Genomic DNA, 23,432 nt, shown 5'->3' with positions numbered 1-23,432 from the left:
CATTGTAACAAAAAGAATAAAATACCTAGGAATAATCCTACCTAGGGAGACAAAAGACCTAGATGCAGAAAACTATAAGACACTGATGAAAAGAAATTAAAGATGATACCAACAGATGGAGAGATATACCATGTTCTTGGATTGGAAGAATCAATATTGTGAAAATGACTATACTGCCCAAAGCAATGTACAGATTCAATGCAATCCCTATCAAATTACCAATGGCATTTTTTACAGAACTGGAACAAACGATCTTAAGATTTATTTGGCAACACAAAAGACCCTGAATAGCCAAAGCATTCTTGAGGGAAAAAAAACAGAGCTGGAAGAATCAGACTCCCTGACTTAAGACTATATTGCAAAGCTACAGTAATCAAGACAATATGGTACTGGCACAAAAACAGAAATATATATCAATGGGACAGGATAGAAAGCCCAGAGCTAATCCATGCACCTAGGGTCAACTAATCTATGGCAAAGGAGGCAAGGATATACAATGGAGAAAAGACAGTCTCTTCAATAAGTGGTGCTGGGAAAACTGGACAGCTACATGTAAAAGAATGAAATTAGAACACTCCCTAACACCATACACTAAACTAAACTAAAAAAAAAAAAAAATCAGTAAACTGAACATCTAGAATTTATTTCCAAAGCCACCTTTTAAAAAATACTTGAGATAAATTTTAAAGGAGTTAAGAAAAATGCAAACTTTTGGCAAAATGTTTACATTAAATAATAAATCCTTCATGGAAACGTATAATGGGCTTGCTTCTTAAATTACTTTCTTATAAAACTTAAGAATAACTAAGGATATATGCATGGCCACCAAAATTATGCCTTTTTCAACCTGTTTGCTTAGGGAAGAGGTTATTATTATAAGCACTGCAGTAGTTTTCAATAATCAATCCCTGCTTTTGGGTCTGAAATATATTTCTGTAAAGGTTTTTGAACAGACTAGAACCTTTTCTCTTGTGCTCTGAAGTACAGAGAATGCTATACTTTACCTGAACTTGAAATAGCCATAAAAATTAAAAAGTTATTTTACACATTGTGTTACTAAAAAGTATAGGTCAAGTAAATGATTTTATAAACCATTATACTGAAGTAGTTTTAATGTTGATTAGCTTCTTCTATATTACAGTATTTTGAAAATGGGTGAACCATGCTAACAAAAATATCTACTGAACCAGAACATGCCATTTCTCTATCTTCATGGTTTTCACCTTTGGCAGCAATATGGTGCAATAGGGGGAAGATTTTAGGGGTCAGGGAGATCTGGGCTTGAATCATGATTCCATCACTTAGTAGTAGTATGACTATAGATAAGTTATGTAACCACTTTCAGCTTTCATTTCATCCTCTGAAAAATGAAGAGGATAGAGGTGATAGTATTTACTTCAAGAAATTTCAAGTGAAGATTAAATCTAATAATGTGTATAAAGTACCAAGCACAGTAGCTGTGCTTCAAATGTGCTCAGTAAGTATTAGTTTGCCTTTACTCCTTCCAGACAGCCATTGAGTTATTCAATATTTATTTGCAAAACCAAAAAATTACAAAAATGTATTTATAATAAAACCCTGGAAACCAATCTGGCATGAAATTAGTGAGACCATGATGGTTTGAAATCATGTCTCCTTTAACCTTGAGTTTATTTCCTTTCTTCTGGAGTTCTTCTATTGGTGCTCTACCTCTGTCCTTCCATAATACTTTTGTTTATATTTTTCTTTGATCTGAATATCTTTTTCTACTTATATTTTTGTTTTTTTTTCTGTTTGTTTTTTTGTGGTACGCGGGCCTCTCACTGTTGTGGCCTCTCCCTTTGCGGAGCACAGGCTCCAGACGCGCAGGCTCAGCGGCCATGGCTCACGGGCCCAGCCGCTCCGCGGCATATGGGATCTTCCCAGACCGGGGCGCCAACCCGGTTCCCCTGCATCGGCAGGTGGACGCGCAACCACTGCGCCACCAGGGAAGCCCTCTACTTATATTTTATGATTATTTTATTGTTTGTGTTCGTGGTGTAAAACATCTGAAATATTTTACAGAAAAAAGTAGGATATAATTAAATCTAAAAACTATTTCTAATCTAAAATAAGAAATTACCTTTTTTCATGATTCACTCAATGATTTCATCCATCTATCTATATTACTTAAGGATCTCCTACTATATGCCAGACTCTCTTCCAGGCACTAAGCAAGTAATTCATAAAACAAAGCCTTTGACTTACAGGGCCTCATTTCTCCCTTGGCAAGGAGACTTAATATTACCCCTTCTATTTACAGTTGAGAGAACTGAAACAGAGAGTAACTTGCCTCAAACAACAGTGTTGGGGCAAATGAGGACCAAGCACTGACCTAAGCACTACTCCAAGCATATCATATCACCTGCTGCTTAAAACTATGGTGAGCTTTCTAACAAATAAAACTGCATATGTGAAGAACTACTGAAATCAGCATCCTGTAACACCTTAAAGACTTAGAAGTATTAGTCAAATAAGTTAATCAGCTTCTGAAAAATGTAACTACATTTAATAATCCTGAAAATACTTTAAAGGGAAACTAATTATAAGTCTCAGATCAAGCATTCAGATTTTTTTTCTTCCAATGAACACAAAACAATTTTCAAAACCTTTAGAAATTACTAAAGTTATGCTAAACAAGTACGCCAGAGAAAAGGCAAACAAAATAGTCATATGTATACGTGGTAATCTGTGAAGTGGAAAACTGAGAATCTTGCAACTTAATGTTTCAGTGTGAAGGAGAGATTTCCACGAATAGGCATATTTTTACAATAGTGAAATTGCCAGAGGTGGATTTACCTGCAAGAGCCCACTCTCCTGTACCATGGGTGTGCCCACTGTAATACAAAACATACGTATCATGTCTAGGTCCATCCACAGTCCGAAGTTCAAGGAAAGCTTTCAGTTTGGAATGTAGAGTATCAAAGGACAGGCCACTTGTAGAATAGTCACATCCATAGGTCTCAATCATGTGATATGCAAAAAATCTTTGGATAGCGTTGAGCATGCCAGTAGACCTCAAATTTAACTCCTGTACATGTTCTGGTGGAAGAAGTGTTGGCTGACCATCAGGACTGAAGAAGGAGAAAAAAAGATCATTTTAGTGTTTATGAAGTGTTCGTTCTATGTCACATTCCTATTCTTCATTTATAATAAATTATCTAAGAATCATAAGTGGCTAATTAAATGGCAGGATTTTTGTTAAAAAAAACATCTTTCCTAAATTTTCTACAGTGCTAAGAATTAAGCTTGGAAAATCAAAGCCTAGTTTCTAAATATTATATTTCTTATCAATAAAACTGGAAGCTGGGAGAATATCTCCAAATGTAGATAGTACTACTCTTCATTCTTTATTCATATCTTCTTACCATATGACAGATATTAAACAAAACTTTGAAAAGCAAGACTGTACTAATTCTACCACCAAAATGTTTCAAGAATACCTGGGTGGGGACAATAATGAAAGTACTGTTTTCTTGAGAAAAAAATTTTAACAAAATATGGAAGCGATATTTTAAATTACATATTTAATTTTTGTGTTGAAAAAGACAGTCTTTATAAAGTGTTCAAGTTTTATTAACTTAAGGTACATAAATGATAGAACTTACCTTTTAATAAATGACATTTTAAAACAATTATTATGGACTTCCCTGGTGGCACAGTGGTTAAGAATCCGCCTGCCAATGCAGGGGACATGAGTTTGAGCCCTGGTCTGAGAAGATCCCACATGCCGCAGAGCAACTAAACCCATGTGCCACAACTACTGAGCCTGCACTCTAGAGCCCGTGAGCCACAACTACTGAGCCCCACGCGCTGCAACTACTAAAGCCCACGCACCTAGAGCCCGTACTCTGCAATGAGAGAAGCCACCACAATGAGAAGCCCGCGCACCATAACAAACAGTAGCCCCTGCTCGCCACAGCAAGAGAAAGCCACGTGCAGCAACGAAGACCCAATGCAGCCAAAAATAAATATATAAAATAAATTTTTAAAAAAATTATTACTATTTAGGTCCACTGCTTTATATACTACTGAATACTAACTGAAGACTTAGACCTGATCCTGGAATACATGTAAAATGTAAAATGGTACTTTAGTAAAGATAATAAACCAAGTCTTAAAACTAGCAGAATCAAATCAATATTGAGGGAGAAAAAAATCATAACTCTTATCCAGAAAAGAGATTTCTAGTAGGAATTTTGAAAACTTTATAATAATTCTATAAAAGTTTTCATTAAAAGAACATTTTGTCCCATATTTGTATCATTTAACAGCCACAAAACAGCAAAAGAATAAAGCTATGCATAATCAAAAATTAGAATAAAAATCTAACTGTGCAAATTACTATTTCCACATATTCTTCCTGCAGAGTTGTCACATCTTACTTTATGTGATCCTTCTAAACGTATTTCTTTTACTTCTCATGAGAATCTTCAACTTATAAATCAAGTCTTTAATATGGAGGAAATATTTACTATAAAGAGTCTACTTTGTGTTTTTATGTCAAATATTTGAAGTCAGATAAAAACTTCATTTCAAGCCCTCTCCCATCCCTGGCCAAGGAAAGTATGATGACTGCTTTGTCAACAGAATTCATTAATGGCAAGGAACTATTTTTTTCTACTTCAAAGGTACTTAACTACAAAAGAAAAACTAAAATTTGGCAATATTTACAGACTGAAACAGATTTGCCATACATTTGGGGTCAAAAATATTTCCAAATAAAACTGCAATCAAATACTTAACTTCACTGCCAATGTTTTTGAATTCGTGGTATTTGTACGACATTTTCTAGTAGTGTTTTAACATTTATAGTCTCATTAGCTCTTCATAACATTTCTCTATACGGGCAGAATGGTATTGTTTGCATTTTAGATAAAGACACTGAGGTCCAGAGAAGTTATGATCTGCCTAAAGTAACACAGAAGTAGAATTTAGGACGCTGAGGTCCAGTGTACATTCTATTATACTTCACCATGTTGTTTCACATTTTCTTATACAAGATATCCCTCTCTAAAGAAAGGGTAGGAACTTTACTTAGAAAATCCATTCATATTTATAATTTTTAGCTAAAACATAAGCTAATCACATTTATCAAAAATAAAATTTTAATTGAACCCTGAAGATTATATTATTACTCAGAGTAGATAAAGGTTTTTAAACATTTGGGATAAATGGAAAATAAAAATGCAAGAGTATTATACTTTGAGAATATAGTTTTGAAAAAATGAGCTATCATCTTATACCAATATTAGCAAAATATTAAGAGTCAAGTAGCTATTACTTATTATACTAGGTTACTGTACCTGCAGAAGTTGGTGGGAATCACAATAGCATATCCAACAGATGTTCCTCCTAAACAGTTACCCAATTCATGGAAGAGGCCATGAGCCATAGATTCCAATGGCAAAACAATTAGAAACATGCTCAAGAAGATTCCATTTGTTGGCTAAAAAAAATTTAAAACAGCATGTTTACATAGAGTGTGTGACTGAACGTATATATGTGTATATGCATATATATTTACATAAATGCATATTCATTTTTGCCTCTACTTCCAAAAAGGATAATTAATGACCTAAAAACCATTATAAGTTGAAAGAGACAAGTGTATACATGGATTAGCAATGAACCCTAAATTTATCTCTAAGGTCCTTGTAAGTCACGGCAAAACAAATACAGTGCACCACATTTTTATGATGTGATGTCAAATAACATCCGACTCAAACTAAAAAACAAAACAAAAATATAACCACACCCTTGATATGACAGAGAAAAAGCCAGAAAACAAATCCTTTCCTGTTAAAACCCACATGCTCTAAATCATTTTACAAATAACACACTCATTTACTTTATCAGAAAAGGTACTTTAGAAAGGGCTTTTTTTTCCCCTGTGAAATGTCCAGAAATTAAGAGAAAATCTTAAACTGTAAGCTCCTTAAAGCTATCAAAATGAATTCCATTCTTAAATTAAATTTATAACAAACTTTTCCTTTGAAAAGCTCTAGACTATAAATTCAAAACTGTAAAAAAAAAAAAAAAATATATATATATATAAGACATACTGAAGACATTTAAGCAGCCTAAAAACAGAATGGAAAAAGGGAGGCAGGAGACATATTAAGAGAAGACAAGATTTAAGTAGTATTTGCAATTAAAAGAAACAAACAAAAAAATTAAAGGACCCATTTAAATGAAAAGGAAGGATGAGTCACTCAGTACTGACCTATATTTTTACAATACGGATAGTATCTCACATTTTTTGTGTTGCTACTGCACATATTACAGTTATGTGTCTATGTGCATGAATACAGTTTTCTAACACTAAGAAGTGGTTCATTTGATCAGAATTTCAATAAAAAAATAAAGTTGACTCCCATAATGGAAAAATGGATATAATGCCCTATTTTTGGTACATTCTGTGTTATCAATTACATAAATAATACAGTACATGCACAATTTAGAAACAATAGAAAATACAAACGAGTAAAACTATGATTAGAATAATTCCAAGTACCATCATCCACACACAACTAACTTTAAAAAATATGTTCAGACATCATACTATAAATATTCACAAATATTTATTTAGTTTCTTACCAAAGTGCAATGATATATAATGTTGTGCAAACTTTTTAAAATGTTAAAGCCCATTAATGTAATTCTAAATCATTTGTAAATACTAAATGGCATTACTATCATATTTATAAAATTTTAATTAGCTGATTTCCTATTTGTTGTATTTAGATTCCTTTTAATTTTCCCCTATGATAAACAAAACCAGAATAAGTATGGAGTTCTCTGATTATTAATTATGTTAAATACCTTTGATCATTTTGGTTTCATCTTTGGTGAAGCATTTTGCCATGGGGCTGCCTTTCTGTCACTGATTTACAGTTTTATTTTGCTCTCCATATATTTTAGATAAAAGTCTTTAGTTGGATACAAACAGATGGAGAGATAGAACATGTTCTTGGATTGGAAGAATCAACATTGTGAAAATGACTACTCTACCCAAAAGCAATCTACAGATTCAATGCAATCGCTATCAAATTACCAATGGCATTTTTCATGGAACTAGAACAAAAAATTTTATAATTTGTATGGAAACATAAAAGACCCCAATAACTAAAGCAATCTTGAGAAAGAAAAAGGGAGCTGGAGGAAATCAGCCTCCCTGACTTCAGACGATACTACAGAGCTACAGTAATCAAGATAGTATGGTACTGGCACAAAAACAGAAATATAGCTCAATGGAACAGGATAGAAAGCCCCAAGATAAACCCATGCACCTATATGACAAAGGAGGCAAGAATATACAATGGAGAAAAGACAGCCTCTTTAATAAGTGGCACGGGGAACACTAGACAGCTACATGTAAAAGAACAAAATTAGAACACTTCCTAACATCATACACAAAAATAAACTCAAAATGGATTAAAGACCTAAATGTCAGGCCAGACACTATAAAAACTCTTAGGGGAAAACACAGGCAGAACATTCTAGGACATAAATCACAGCAAGATCCTTTTGACCCACCTTCTAGAGAAATGGAAATAAAAACAAAAATAAATGGGACCTAATGAAGCTTAAAAGCTTTTGCACAGCAAAGGAAACCATAAACAAGACGAAAAGACAACCCTCAGAATGGGAGAAAATGTTTGCAAACGAAGCAACTGAGAAAGGATTAATCTCCAAAATATACAAGCAGCTCATACAGCTCAATATCAAAAAAAAAAAAAAAAAAAAAAAAACCTAATCCAAAAATGGGCACAAGACCTAAACAGACATTTCTCCAAAGAAGACATATACAGATTGCCAACAAACACATGAAAAGATGCTCAACATCACTAATCATTAGACAAATGCAAATGAAAACCACAATGAGGTATCACCTCACACCAGTCAGAATGGCCATTATCAAAAAAATCTAGAAACAATAAATGCTGGAGAGGGTGTGGAGAAAAGGGAACCTTCCTGCACTGTTGGCAGGAATGTAAGTTGATACAGCCACTATGGAGAACAGTATGGAGGTTCCTTAAAAAACTAAAAATAGAAGTACCATATGACCCAGCAATCCCACTACTGGGCATATACCCTGAGAAAACCATAATTCAAAAAGAGACATGTACCACAATGTTCACTGCAGCATATTTACAAAAGCCAGGACATGGAAGCAACCTAAGTGTCCGTCGACAGATGAATGGATAAAGAAGATATGGCATATATATACAATGGAATATTGCTCAGCCATGAAAAGGAGTGAAACTGAGTTATTCGTAGTGAGGTGGATGGACCTAGAGTCTCTCATACAGAGTGAAGTAAGTCAGAAAGAGAAAAACAAATACTGTATGCTAATGTATATATATGGAATCTAGAAAAATGGTACTGATGAACCTAGTGGCAGGGCAGGAATAAAGACGCAGACGTAGAGAATGGGCTTGAGGACACGGAAGGGGGAAGGGTAAGGCTGGGACGAAGTGAGAGAGTGGCATGGACTTATATATACTACCAAATGTAAAATAGATAGCTAGTGGGAAGCAGCCACATAGCACAGGGAGATCAGCTCGGTGCTTTGTGATGATCTAGAGAGGTGGGATAGGGAGTGTGGGAGGGAGGCTCCAGAGGGAGGGGATATGGGTAATATGTATACATATAGCTGATTCACTTTGTTGTACAGCAGAAACTAACACAACATTGTAAAGCAATTATACTCCAATAAAGATGTATAAAAAAAAGTCTTTAGTTGGTTGTATTGCAAATACCTTTCCCTCTCTGTGACTCTGTTAATGCTGTTTTTTGCTTAACATAAGTTCTTAAGTGTAACATAGTCATTTTGTGTCTTGTTAAAATTGTCTCCACCTACCTAAAAGTCAAGAAGACATTGTACATTATCCTCTAAAGGCTTTGTTGTTTTGCACTTTGCTTTTAGGTCTATAATCCAAATGTAGTTATTTTTATAATAACAGTCCAAATTAAGTTTTTCATGTGAACACCCAATTATCTAATTACTAATTATTGAAAATCTCAACCACTCCACATTACTGTGCCATCTTTTTCATAAATCAAGTATTCTGATATCTACTTTTATACTCTTATGTTCCACTGGCCTGTCTATCCTTTCAAATATTTCCTTTTGCCTACATTTCCTCCTTTCTTTCTGGGACTCCAGTAAAACACAGATGATATCTCTCTGTATCCTTATTGAGTCTTATCCTTTTCTCTGTATAGTATTTTCTCTATTTTTCCTCTTTAAGCTCCTTCTTTCATAGCTTCATCTGAACTATATTTTCCAGTTCACTAATGCTCACTTCTCATTTGTCTAATCTGTTAAACTAGCACATTGAATGAATTTCAGATATTTTATTTTGATTCTAAAACTTGTCTAGTTCTTTTTCAAATATGCCTTGTCACTTTCTTATAGTTTCTAATTTCCTACCATTGCTTTTTTTTCAACTTGCTAAGTATGATGGCTTTCTTTGATAATTCCAATATCTCAAGACTTTTAGGTCTGCCTATTGTCTGTTGGTTCTGCTGCTTTCTTGCTCTCAATGCCATGTGAGTGTGTGTGCGTGTGTGTGTATCTGGTTATATTTATGAGCTGAACACTGTATGCAAAAAAGCTATTATATGATTAATTTCGGAACTAGGATAATTATACCTTCTCCAAGAGGATGTTTGTTTCTTCCAGGATGCTGGGGGTTATTAACAGTCTACATATCTTAATCCAGGTTTGACCACTTAATCCAGGTTGGATCACTAATAGGATACAATGTCAGGAGGCAAATTCATTAAAAGACATAATGTACATATTAAAAATATATTTCCGCTATAAACACCATTTCTTCTCATACAACTTATGTACGTCCAAGAGAATTTACACAGTTTGTATATTGGTTGGGTTAATGATAACTGTATCAGTGAGCACAATTACCCTTTTTTGACATAGCTTACAACTTAAAAGATGGAACAATTCTCACAACTATTACTACAGCAACTTCAACTGCTTTTTCAGTCAACTCTTAGGTTTAACGGGTAATCATCTTATCTACAAATATTGATAATTTCATTACTTTCTTTTCAACTCCTATACCTTCTATTACATATGTTGCTCCATTATAATAGAAAATGCTTTGATCAATTAAACCCTTATTCACAGAAAAGTGGATAGGGAACTTTTAGATATGGATGGACAACTGTACTACACCATAAATATAAGGGACCTGAGCAACTGCAAATTTTGGTACTCACAGGGGCTACTGGAACCAATCCCCTGTGGATACCGAGGGAGGACTGTACATTCAAATTATGACAGCCATTTAAATAAAATAATTATTGGTGGGGTGATCAACATGGTGAAGGAGTAGGACAGGGAGCTCACCTTCCCCCCACAAAAACATTAAAAACACATCTACAAGTGGAACGATTCACATAGAACATCTGCTGAACACTGGCAGAAGACCTCAGACTTCCCAAAGGGCAAGAAAACCTCCATGTAACAGGGTAGGACAAAAGGAAAATGAAAAGAAAGAAATCGGGACAGGACCTGCAGCCCAGGGAGGGAGCTGTGAATGAGAAAAGGTTTCTGAATTCTGGGGAGTCCCCTCACTGGTAGGGAAATCAGCCTGGACGGAGGGGAGCTTTGGAGCCTAGGAGGAGAGCACAGCAACTGGTTTGCAGAAGGCAAAACAGACAGTCACCTGCACAGAAGGTCGTCACTGCCACCCTGTGCTCCCCCACCTGAGATGCTCAGCTGTTGGTGAGGGTGGGGGCTAGGTGCTGAAGTACAGTCAGGGGTCAGACCCAGGGAAGGGACCAGGGTTGGCTGCATGGAGACAGCCTGAAGAGGCTGGACTGTGGCAACAGAGGGGGTACTCAGAAGAAGCCAGGGCCTGCCACAGAGGCAAGGTGCCATTGTTGGGGGGTGCGGGGGAGAGGGGTGGGACCACCATTAAGAGCTCCTTTCCCTGTGAGTGCTCCCAGGCAAAAGGACACCACCCACAGGAGCTCCGTTGGCGGGGGGTGGTATGCAAGTCATCACCACCATCCTGGGCTCCAGAGGTGGGCACAGGCCGCCGCTATGAGACCTAAAAGCAGGCTGCCCTCACTATCCCAGGAGTGCACGGATAGCAGCCGCCCATAGGAGACCCCCAAGCAGGTGCCAAGCCCCGTCCCCACTGTCCTGTGAGTGCACAAGGGCCGCTGAACCCGCACACCCCCCATCAAAAGGTAAAGGCCAGCACATGCTGAGGAAAGAGACAGCAAGCATCCAAACTAAAAGCAGCCCCTCTATTTTGGAAAAGATGGCGGAGTAGAAGGACTTGAGTCCCCCTCCTCCCATAAAAATACCCAAATCACAACTAACTGCTGAACAACGAACAACAAAAAAAGACTGGAACCTACCAAAAAAGATATTTTACATCCAAACACAAAGAAAAATCCACAACAAGATGATAGGAGGAGTGCTTTTGTGACATAATCAAATCCCATACCTGCCAGGTGAACAACCCACAAACTGGAAAATTATACTGCAGAGGTTCTCCCACAAGAGTGAAAGTCCTGAGCCCCATGTCCGGCTCCCCAGCCTGAGGGTCTGGCATCAGGAGGAGGAACCCCCAGAGCATTTGGCTTTGAAGGCCAGCAGGGCTTCAGTGCAGGAGCTCCAGAGGAGTGGGAGAAACACAGACTCCACTCTTGGAGGGTGCACACAGGTTTTACATACACTGGGACCCAGCACAAAGCAGTAACTCCATAGGAACCTGGGCTGGACCTACCTACGAGACTTGGAGGATCTCCGGCAGAGATGGGGGTCAGCTGTGGTTAAATAGTGGGGAGAGGGAGCAAGAACACTGATAGCAGAGGCCCCAGAGAATAGTGATCAGCATGAGCTCTCCCAGAGGTCATCGCCAGTTTGGTATCAAGACCTAGTCCTACCCAACAGCCTACAGGCTCCAGTGCCAGAATGCCTCAGGCCAAACAACCATCAGGAGAGGAACACAGCCCCATCCATCAGCAGACAAGGTGCCTAAAGCTGTACTGAGCTCACAGCAACCTCTAAGCACACCCCTTGACACAGTCCTGCCCAGCAGAAGGACAAGACCCAGTTCCACCCACCAGCGGGCGGGCACCAGACCCTCCCATGAGGAAGCCTGCAAAAGCCACAGGACCAACCTTACCCAGCAGGGGGCAGACACCAGAGGTAAGAGGAGCTACGATCCTGCAGCCAGTGGAAAGGAGACCACAAACACAGAAAGTTAGACAAAATAAGAAGGCAGAGAAATATACTCCAGACAAAGGAATGAGATTAAAAACCCATAAGAACAACCAAATGAAGAGGAGATAGGCAACCTACCTGAAAAAGAATTTAGAGTAATGATAGTACAGATGATCCAACATCTCAGAAAAAGAATGGAGTTACAGATCGAGAAGATACAAGAGATATTTAACAAAGAACTAGAAGATTTAAAGAACAGAGATGAACAACACAATAACTGAAATGAAAAATACACTAGAAGGAATCAATAGCAGAACGATTGAGGCAGAAGAACGAGTAAGTGAGCTGGAAGACAGAATGGTGGAAAACACTGCCACAGAGCAGAATAAAGAAAAAAGAATGAAAAGAAATGAGGACCGTCTATAGAGACCTCTGGGACAATATTAAACACACCAACATTTGCATTATAGAGATCCCAGAAGGAGAAGAGAGAGAGAAAGGGTCTGAGAAAATATTTGAAGAGATTATAGCCGAAAACTTCCCTAACATGAGAAAGGAAACACTCAGGTCCAGGAAGTGCAGAGTCCCATACAAAATAAACCCAGGGAGTAACACACTGAGACACATAGTAATCAAACTGACAAAAATTAAACACAAAGAAAAAAATACTAAAAGCAATAAGGGAAAAACAACAAATAACATACAAGGGAATGCCCATTTCAGCTGATTTTTCAGCAGAAACTCTGCAGGCCAGAAGGGAGTGGCATGATATATTTAAAGTGATGAAAGGGAAAAAACTACAACCAAGAATACTCTACACAGCAAGGCCCTCAGTCAGATTAAATGGCGAAATCAAAAGCTTTACAGACAAACAAAAACTAAGAGAATTCAGCACCACCAAACCAGCTTTACAACAAATCCTAAAGGAACTTCTCTAGGCAAAAAAGAAAAGGCCACAACTAGAAACAAGAAAATTATGAGTGGGAAAGCTCACTGGTAAAGGCAAACATAAAACAAAGGTAGGAAATCATCCCCACACAAATATAATATGAAAACCAGCAATTGTGAGAAGACAGTACAAATGCAGGATATTGGAAATGCACTGGAAATTAAGACACCAGCAACTTAAAACAATATTGTACATATATAGACTGCTATATCAAAACCTCATGGGAACCACAAACCAAATATCTGCAATAGATACACCACAAAAAAGAAAAAGCAATCCAAACACAACACTAAAGATAGACATCAAGTCAAAAGAGAACAAAGAAAAAGGGAAGAAAAAAGACCTTCAAAAACAAATCCAAAACAATGAACAAAACAGCAATAAACATACATATTGATAATTACATTAAATGTAAATGGATTAAATGCTCCAACCAAAAGACATAGACTGGCTGAATGGATACAAAAGCAAGACATAGATATATGCTGTCTACAAGAGACCCACATCAGATCTAGGGACACATACAGACTGAAAGTGAAGGGATGGAAAAGGGTATTCCATGCATATGGAATTCAAAGAAAGCTGAAGTAGCAATTTTCATATCAGACAAAATAGACTTTAAAATGAAGACTGTTGCAAGAGACACAGAAAGACACTACATAATGATCAAGGGATCAATCCAAGAAGAAGATATAACAGTTGTAAATATATATGAACCCAACATAGGAGCACCTCAATAAATAATCAAGTGTTAACAGCCATAAAAGGAGAACTCAACAGTAACACAATAATAGTGGGGCACTTTAACACCCCACTTTCATCAGTGGACAGATAATCCATGTAGAAAATCAATAAGGAAACACAGGCCTTAAATGACACATTAGACCAGAAGATTGCATTGATATTTATAGAGCATTTCATCCAAAAACAGCAGATTATCCAGGATTGATCACATACTGGGCCACAAAGCAAGCCTCGGTAAATTGAAGAAAACCGAAATCATATCAAGCATCTTTTCTGAGCGCAACACTATGAGATTAAAAATCAACTATAAGAAAAAAAGGTAAAAAAAACAAACACGTGGAGACTAAACACTATGCTACTAAACAACCAATGGATCACTGAAGAAAGAAAAAGAGGAAATCAAAATATACCTAGAGACATGGGCTTCCCTGGTGGTGCAGTGGTTAAGAATCCACTTGCCAATGTAGGTGATACGGGTTCGAGCCCTGATCTGGGAAGATCCCCCATGCCGCGGAGTAACTAAGCCCCTGCGTCACAACTACTGAACCTGTGCTCTAGAGCCCACAAGCCACAGCTACTGAAGCCCACATGCCTCGAGCCCATGCTCTGCAACAAGAGAAGCCACCACAATGAGAAGCCTGCACACCGCAACAAAGAGTAGCCCCCAGCTGCCGCAACTAGAGAAAGCCTGCGCACAGCAACGAAGACCCAACGCAGCCAAAAATAAATTAAAAACAAAAAAAAATACCTAGAAACAAATGAAAACAGAAGAATGATGATCCAGAACCTATGGGACGCAGCAAAAGCAGTTCTAAGAGGGAAGTTTATAGCAATACAACTGTACCTAGGAAATAAGAAAAACCTCAAACAAACAACCTAATCTTCCACCTAAAGCAACTAGAGCAAAAAGAACAAGCAAAACCCAAAGTTAGTAGAAGGAAAGAAATCAAAGATCAGAGCAAAAAAATAAATGAAATAGAAATGAAGAAAATAATAGAAAAGATCAATGAGACTAAAGGCTGGTTCTTTAAAAAGATAAATGAAATTGATAAACCTTTAGCCAGACTCATCTAGGAAAAAAAGGGAGAGAGCGCAAATCAATAAAATTAGAAACGAAAAAGGAAAAGTTACAACTGACACCAAATAAATACAAAGGATCCTAAGACACTACTACAAACAACTGTATGGCAATAAAATGGACAAACTAAAAGAAACGGACAAATTCTTAGAAAGGTACAACCTTCCAAGACTGAACCAGGAAGAAACAGAAAATATGAACAGACCAATCACAAGTACTGAAATTGGAACAGTGATTAAAAAACTTCCCACTAACAAAAGTCCAGGACCAGAGAGCTTCACAGGTGAATTCTTTCAAACATTTAGAGAAGAGTTAACACATCCTTCTGAAACCCTTCTAAAAACTGCAGAGGAAGGAACATTCCCAAGCTCATTCTATGAGGCCACCATCACCCTGATACCAAAACCAGACAAAGATACGATAAAAAAAGAAAATTACAGGTATCACTGATGAACATAGACACAAGAATACTCAATAAAATACTAGCAAACCGAATCCAACAATACATTAACAGGATCATACACCATGATCAAGTGGGATTTATCCCAGGGATGCCAGGATTCTTCAATGTCTGCAAATCAGTGTGATATCAACAAATTGAAGACTAAAAACCATATGATAATCTCAATAGGTGCAGAAAAAGCTTCTGATAATATTCAACACCCATTTATGATAAAAACTCTCCAGAAAGTGGGCATAGAGGGAATTTACCTCAACATAATAAAGGCCATATATTGATTATCAGCCTAAAGCAAGCAGATATAGGAAGGGTTTAACATACTTGAAAAACAGTGCAACCACAAATCAAAAACATACAATAGATTCACAAAAACCAAAAAGAAGAGAACACAAGCATAAAATGAAAGGAAATCATCAAACCACAAGAAGAAGAAGAAAAAGAAACAAAGAATCAACTGGAAAAAAAGGTTGAAATGTCAATAAATACATATGTAACAATAATTACCTTACATGCCAATGGGCTGAATACTCCAATCAAAAGACATGGAGTGGCAGACTGGATTAAAAAAACAAGAGCCTACAATATGCTGCCTATAAGAGACCCACCTCAGGGCAAAGGACACAGACAGATTGAAAGTGAGGGGATGGAAAAAATATTCAGGCAAACGGAAATGACAGGAAAGCAGGAGTTACAATACTCATAACAGACAAAATAGACTTTAAAGACTATGAAGAAAAATAAAGAAGAGCACTATATAATGATAAGAGGATCCATACAAGAAAAGGATATTACACTCATCAACTTATATGCACATAATACAGGAGCACCCAAATACATAAAACAAATAATAACAGATATAAAGGGAGAAATCAATGGAAATACAATAACAGTAGGAGACTTTAACACCCTACTCACATCAACAGACAGATCTTCCGGAGACAGAATCAATAAGGCAACAGAGATCCTAAATGATACAATAGAACAGTTAGACTTAATTGATATTTTCAGGACATTACACCCCAAAAAACCAGAATACACATTCTTTTCAAGTGCACACAGAAGATTCTCTAGGATTGACCACACACTAGGGCACAAAACTAACCTCAGCAAATTTAAGAGTACAGAAATTATTTCAAGCATCTTCTCTGACCACAATGGCATGAAACTAGAAATCAACCACAGGAAAAGAAATGAGAAAAAAAATGAGTACATGGAGACTAAACAACATGCTACTAGAAAACCAATGGGTCAACAAGGAAATTAAAAAATAACTTGAGACAAATGACAATGAAAACACAACCATACAAAATCTATGGGACACAGCAAAAGCAGTTCTTAGAGGGAAGTTCATAGCAACAGAGGCCTTCATCAAAAAATAAGAAAAATCTTAAGTAAACAACCCAACTTACCACCTAAAAGAATTAGAAAAAGAAGAACAAACAGAACCTAAAGTCAGCAGAAGGAAAAAAATAATAAAGATCAGGGAGGAAAAAACAAAGATTCAAAAAACAATAGAAAAAAATCAACAAAACCAAGAGCTGGTTCTTTGAAAGGGTAAACAAAATTGACAAACCTCTGCCCAGGCTCACCAAGAAGAAAGAGAACCCAAATAAACAAAACAAGAAATGAAAAAGGAGAAATCTCAACTGATACCACAGAAATACAAAAAACCATAAGGAAATACTATGAACAATTATATGCCAACAAATTTGACAACCTAGAAGAAATGGACAACTTTCTAGAAACATACAGCCCACCAAAATTGAATCAAGAAGAAATAGATAAATGATGTGAACAGACTGATCATTTGAAGTGAAACAGAATTTGTAATAAAAAAAACTCCCTACAAACAAAAGTGTGAGACCAGATGGATTCACAGGCAAATTCTACCAAACATACAAAGAAGAACTTATACCAATTCTTCTCAAACTCTTCCAAAAGACTGAAGAGGGAACACTCCCAAAGACATTCTATGAAGCCACCATCACCCTGGTACCAAAACCAGACAAAGACATCACCAAAAAAGAAAATTACAGGCCAATATCTTTGATGAATATAGATGCAAAAATTCTCAACAAAGTATTAGTAAACCGAATCCAACAACACATAAAAAAGATCATATACCACAACCAAGTGGGATTCATCCCAGGTTCACAAGGCTGGTTCAACATTCGCAATCAATCAACGTAATAAACCACAGTAAAAGAAAAGTCAAAAACCACATGATCATCTCAATAGATGCAGAAAAAGCATTTGACAAAATTCAACATCCATTCATGATAAAAACTCTTACCAAAATGGGAATAGAGGGAACATATCTCAACATACTAAAAGCCATTTATCACAAACCCACAGCCAGTATAATACTCAACAGTGAAAAGCTGAAAGCCTTCCTGCTAAAATCTGGAATAAGAAAAGGATGCCCACTCTCACCACTTCTATTCAACATAGTATTGGAAGTCCTAGCCACAGCAATCAGACAAGAAAAAGAAATAAAAGGTATCCTAATTGGAAGGAAAGAGGTAAAATTATCACTATATGCAGATGACACGATAATATATATGGAAAACCCTAAAGACTCAACACAAAGACTATTAGATCTAATAAATGAATTCAGCAAAGTAGCAGGATACAAGATTAACATTCATTTATTTACACTAACAATGAAATATCAGAAAGGGAATGTAAAAAAATATATATATATATACCTTTTAAAATTGCACCAAAAAAATAAAATACCTAGAGATAAACCTGACCAAGAAGGTGAAAGACTTATGTGCTGAGAACTATAAAACATTAATAAAGGAAATAAAAGAGGATTCAAAGAAATGGAAAGATATCCCATGGTCTTGGATTGGAAGAATTAATATTGTAAAAATGGTAATACTACCCAAAGCAATCTACAGATTTAATGCGATCCCTATTGTAGTACCCATGACATTTTTCACAGAACTAGAACAAATAATCCAAAAATTTATATGGAACCATAAAAGACCCAGAATTGCCAAAGCAATCCTGAGGGGAAAATAAAAACAAAGTAGGTGGTATAACTCTCCCAGACTTCAGCCAATACTACAAAGCTACAGTAATCAAAACAGTGTGGTTTTGGTACAAAAACAGACATACAGATCAGTGTAACAGAATAGAGCCCAGAAATAAACCCAAACACCTATGGTCAATTAATCTTTGACAAAGGAGGCAAAAATATAAAATGGGAAACAGTCTCTTCAGCAAGTGGTGCTGGGAAAGTTGGACAGCTGCATGTAAACCAATGAAGTTAGAACACACCCTCACACCATGCACAAAAATAAACTCAAATGGCTTAAAGACTTAAACATAAGACATGACACCATAAAACCCCTAGAAGAGAGCATAGGCAAAACATTCTCTGACATAAATCGTACCAATGTTTTATTAGGTCAGGCTCCCAAGGCAAAAGAAATAAAAACAAAACTAAACAAATGGGACCTAATCAAACTTACAAGCTTTTGCACAGCAAAGCAAACTATTAAAGAAACGAAAAGACAACCTACGGAATGGGAGAAAATATTTGCAAATGATGCGACAGACAAGGGCTTAATCTCTAAAATATACAAATAGCCCATACAACTCAACAACAACAACAAAAAACAAACGACCCAATTGAAAAATGGGCAGAAGACCTTAATAGACATTTCCCCAAAGAAGCCATACAGATGGCCAGTAGGCACATGAAAAGATGCTCTACATCACTAATTATTAGAGAAATGCAAATCAAAACTACAATGAGGTACCACCTCACACATGTCAGAATGGCCATCATAAAAAGTCTACAAATAACAAATGCTGGAGAGAGTGTGGAGAAAAGGGAACCTTCCTACACTGTTAGTGGCAATATAAGTTGGTACAGTCACTACAGAAAACAATATGGAAGTTCCTCAGAAAACTAAAAATAGAATTACCATATGATCCAGCAATCCCACTCCTGGGCATATATCCAGTCAAAACTATAACTCAAAAAGATACACACACCCCAATGTTCATAAGCAGCACTATTCACAATAGCTGAGACATGGAAACAACCCAAATGTCCACTGACTGACGAACTGATAAAGAAGTTGTGGTATATATACAATGGAATACTACTCAGCCATTAAAAAAAAATGAAATAATGCCGTTTGCAGCAACACAAATGCAACTAGAGATTATCATACTAAGTGAAGTTAGAAAGAGAAAGACAAATACTATATGATATCACTCACATGTAGAGTCTAAAATACAGCACAAATGAACCTATCTACAAAACAGAAATAGGGACTTCCCTGGTGGCGCAGTGATTAAGAATCCCCTTGCCAATGCAGGCGACATGGGTTTGAGCCCTGGTCCGGGAAGATCCCACATGCCGCGGAGCAACTGAGCCCATGCACCACAACTACTGAGCCTGCGCTCTAGAGCCTGCAAGCCACAACTACTGAGCCCGTGTGCCACAACTACTGAAGCCCGTGCTCCTACAGCCGGTGCTGCGCAACAAGAGAAGCCACCACAATGAGAAGCCTGCACACCGCAATGAAGAGTAGCCCCTGCTCGCCACAACTAGAGAAAGCCTGCACATAGTAATGAAGACCCAACACAGCCAAAAATAAATAAATAAAATTTATTTAAAAAAAAAGAAAACAGAAACAGAAACAGACTCACAGACATAGAGAACATACTTGTAGTTGCCAAGGGGAAGGGAAGTGGGGGAGGGAAGGACCGGGAGTTTGGCATTAGCAGATGTAAACTATTACATATAGGATGGATAAACAACAACATCCTACTGTATAGCACAGGGAACTATATTCAATCTCTTGTGATAAACCATAATGGAAAAGTATATAAAAAAGAATGTCTACACATGTATGACTGAGTCACTTCGCTGTACAGGAGAGATTGGCACAACACTGTAAATCAACTATACTTCAGTTTAAAATTTTTAATTTAATTTAAAAAAAGATAACATAGATAAAAGTGAACAGTTTGGCAATACAAAAAATTTGTAATCTTAACAGTTGGCAAACATGTCCGGGGGAGCCAAAATAAATTTAGGATCTTTTGTCCAATTGCCACATTCAGAAAGCTTCAATTTTACTGGCCTGAAACTCTTTATTCTATAGCTTCAACCTAAAAGTCATTTGTGACTTGGAGTACACCTTACATTTTAAACAACTCCCTGTAACAAATAAGATCAACTTAATTGACCAAAACTAGTAAGTATAGATACTTTTCTTCCTTTGCTTCTACAAATCACCCTAAGCTCACTAGCAAACTTTTAAGACATGGCTCAAATTTCAAAGCAGATATAAGCTGAACATAATAATACCAATAAACAACTTTAAGTAATTACTTTAAAGTATTACTTTAAGTAATATTCTTTCCATAAAATGTAGTTACTAGTTATTCTCTATTCATCTGGGCTTTCAAGTCATGGTCAAAATATTCAATATTTTCATATCCTAAAACTTTCTCAGCTAATAGGAACAAAATCTATTTATCCAATGTTGGAATTTCATTTTTTTTTAAACCTGGCATTTACAGAAGAGATATGAATATTGTTTGTTTAGAAATATTTTTGTATGAGTCACATTAGTAACCAAGTTTGGGAAATATTATACATAGAAGTCTAACTAAGAAACACAATATATAAATGTATGTTACAATGCAATATGTAAATGGAGATATCATACTCTTCAAAGTGAGAAACCCATATTTAAGAAACAATAGGCAACTTCCAAAACTTTGCTTAGTTCCAGAACTTTAAAAACATTAGGAAAGCTACTTTACAGTTAGTTTTAAAGCAGCAATTTCTTTAAGTAGAGGCAATAGAGAAATTGTAGGGGAAAGGATTCAAGCTTTGGAGTTAAAGACTTTGGTTCAATCTTAGCATAGTCATTTACCATCTGCATATACAAGAACAAATTAATTAAGCTTTTCAGTCTGAATCTATAAAAGAGGGATATTTTATGAGCTTATTCCATAGATTAGAAATATGTGAAATATGTCTAGTACAATAAAATGGTAGCTGTAATTGACAATGAAACATTTATAAATTGCAATGAGGTTATTATGAACAAAACAATAGAAATTTAAATGACGATTACCTTTTCACCTAAATGACTACTGCTATTTAGGAGATCTTATAGAGTTAAGGCCCTAGTAGATGCATTAGAAAAAAAATTTTTTTTGAGTAGCCTCAAAAGAGATAGAAAAAATAGAAATTTTTGTAGACCACAATCCTGATAAAGGTAAAACACTGGTATGAGAATCAAACTTGGACAGTGTGTTGAATCTTACTTCTCCCCATGGACAAAATAGAGATGTTACACTAAATAATCTGTATGCTCATTTCCAACCCTAAAAATACATGGAACTAAGTAAAGTGGTTAAGAGTAAAGGCTGTGAAGGCAGACTGCTTGGATTCACACCAGCTGTGTAGCCTCAAGCAAGTTTCCTAATCTCTCAAGCATGTTTCTTCTCTACAAAATGGGAATAATAATGATACCTATCTCAGAGTGTCATGAGGATTAAATAAATACACTCAAAGTACACAGAATGGTGGATAGCACATAAAAAACAGTTAATAACTGGTAAGCCGTATTATTAAAATGAAAATATCTCCAGTTATTAATTTAAAAAAAAGTTTTAAGATGGAAAATCAGGGCAAAGGAGAAGTTCATGTTCTTGTTTCATGAATAAAATAATATTCAGATCATTGTTATTGTTGTTTTAGGGAAAAAAAGCAGCTACTCCTGTTTCATTGTGTTCTGGCAGAATGCATAAAACATCAAATTAAAAGTATAACTTGAAGCTAAAAAGACTTAGTGTCCCCTCCTCTAATCTAGACTAAAATATCTCAAAACTTTAGGAAGAGAAATGAAACAAAACAAAAAATTATGAAACGTGAACTTCTAGTTTTGGCAACAGATTTGGAAACTCCCTGCTCCCCATGTCAAGTGAGATAATATGGCTGATCCAGCCATCTTGCTAGAAATGAAACCATGCTGTGTCTGTGGATTCCCTCCTTTCCTTGGATATGAAGCTGGTCTTGTTACATCTGTCAAACCCAGTGATTGCTAGTGCTTCCCCTACAGAGAAATTAACGGTGATTATGGTTTTTCTGGTTTGGGTCAAAGGGCTCCTCCAAAAAGTTGCATCAGAACCCCATGGAATCTGCGAATGACGGTAGCAAGGAAAGGCATAGAAAATCTCATGTGAAAGATTTCAGAGAAAATTCCTAAACAAAAGAGCAAGTCATGGGCTATGCTTCCTTGGGTATCTGGACACTTTCCTCCCTTTTTATCCTTCTGTGAACTGTCAAGTATCAATTTCAGAAAAGCCTATGGCTGAGCAATAAAACTAGCACCAAATGGCTATGGTACTGTGTAAGTACTTCTTATTGACTTATTTAAGGAAAAAAAGTACAAAAGAGGAAAGCAAGTAGCAAATTCAATGAACATAACACAAATTGCAGGAAACAACAGCTGTAATGTTGCATTTTAAAATTGGAATGAGATTATGAACAAAACACAACAGAAGTTTTTGGTAAAATTCCAGCTTTTTTAATGTACATGACTTGGAATGATACTACTGACGCATTCTGAAAATGTTATTAAATTCAGTAAAACTAACAAAAAACAAAGCTATCCATGTGGGGTTAGCCAGAGATTCTACTCAAATGAGGTCAAAGATTTCTTAGGTATGACATCAAAAGATAATTTCATAAAAGAAAAAAATGGATAAATTAGAGTATAGCAAAATTAAGAACTGCTCTTCAGAAAACAAGAAAAAAGGGCTTCCCTGGTGGCGCAGTGGTTGAGAGTCCGCCTGCCAATGCAGGGGACATGGGTTTGTGCCCCAGTCTGGGACGATCCCACATGCCGCAGAGCGGCTAGGCCCGTGAGCCACGGCCGCTAAGCCTGCGCGTCTGGAGCCTGTGCTCCACAACGGGAGAGGC

At 36.5% G+C, this 23,432-nt stretch overlaps 1 protein-coding gene across 3 annotated transcripts in view; it reads right to left on the bottom strand.

Annotated features, from left to right (window-relative positions):
* The window catches only part of TMEM168 (transmembrane protein 168), a 48,292-nt gene that overhangs the window by 7,965 nt on the left and 16,895 nt on the right, over positions 1-23,432 (bottom strand). For 2 of the 3 annotated variants that reach the window (XM_007122128.4, XM_055084904.1), the window contains exons 3-4: positions 5,325-5,467; positions 2,818-3,092 (exon numbers count right to left, since the gene is read on the bottom strand). In XM_007122128.4, the coding sequence (XP_007122190.1) occupies positions 2,818-3,092; positions 5,325-5,467 (418 nt within the window). Of the gene's footprint in view, positions 1-2,817; positions 3,093-5,324; positions 5,468-9,679; positions 9,778-23,432 lie in introns of all 3 variants that reach the window. The other variant, XM_007122129.4, reaches the window with a different exon arrangement.

Source organism: Physeter macrocephalus, chromosome 5 (assembly GCF_002837175.3).
Source record: "Physeter macrocephalus isolate SW-GA chromosome 5, ASM283717v5, whole genome shotgun sequence".
Taxonomy (NCBI): domain Eukaryota; kingdom Metazoa; phylum Chordata; class Mammalia; order Artiodactyla; family Physeteridae; genus Physeter; species Physeter macrocephalus.
Note: the sequence above shows the minus strand (reverse complement) of the source record. Positions and strands in the feature narration are given on the sequence as shown.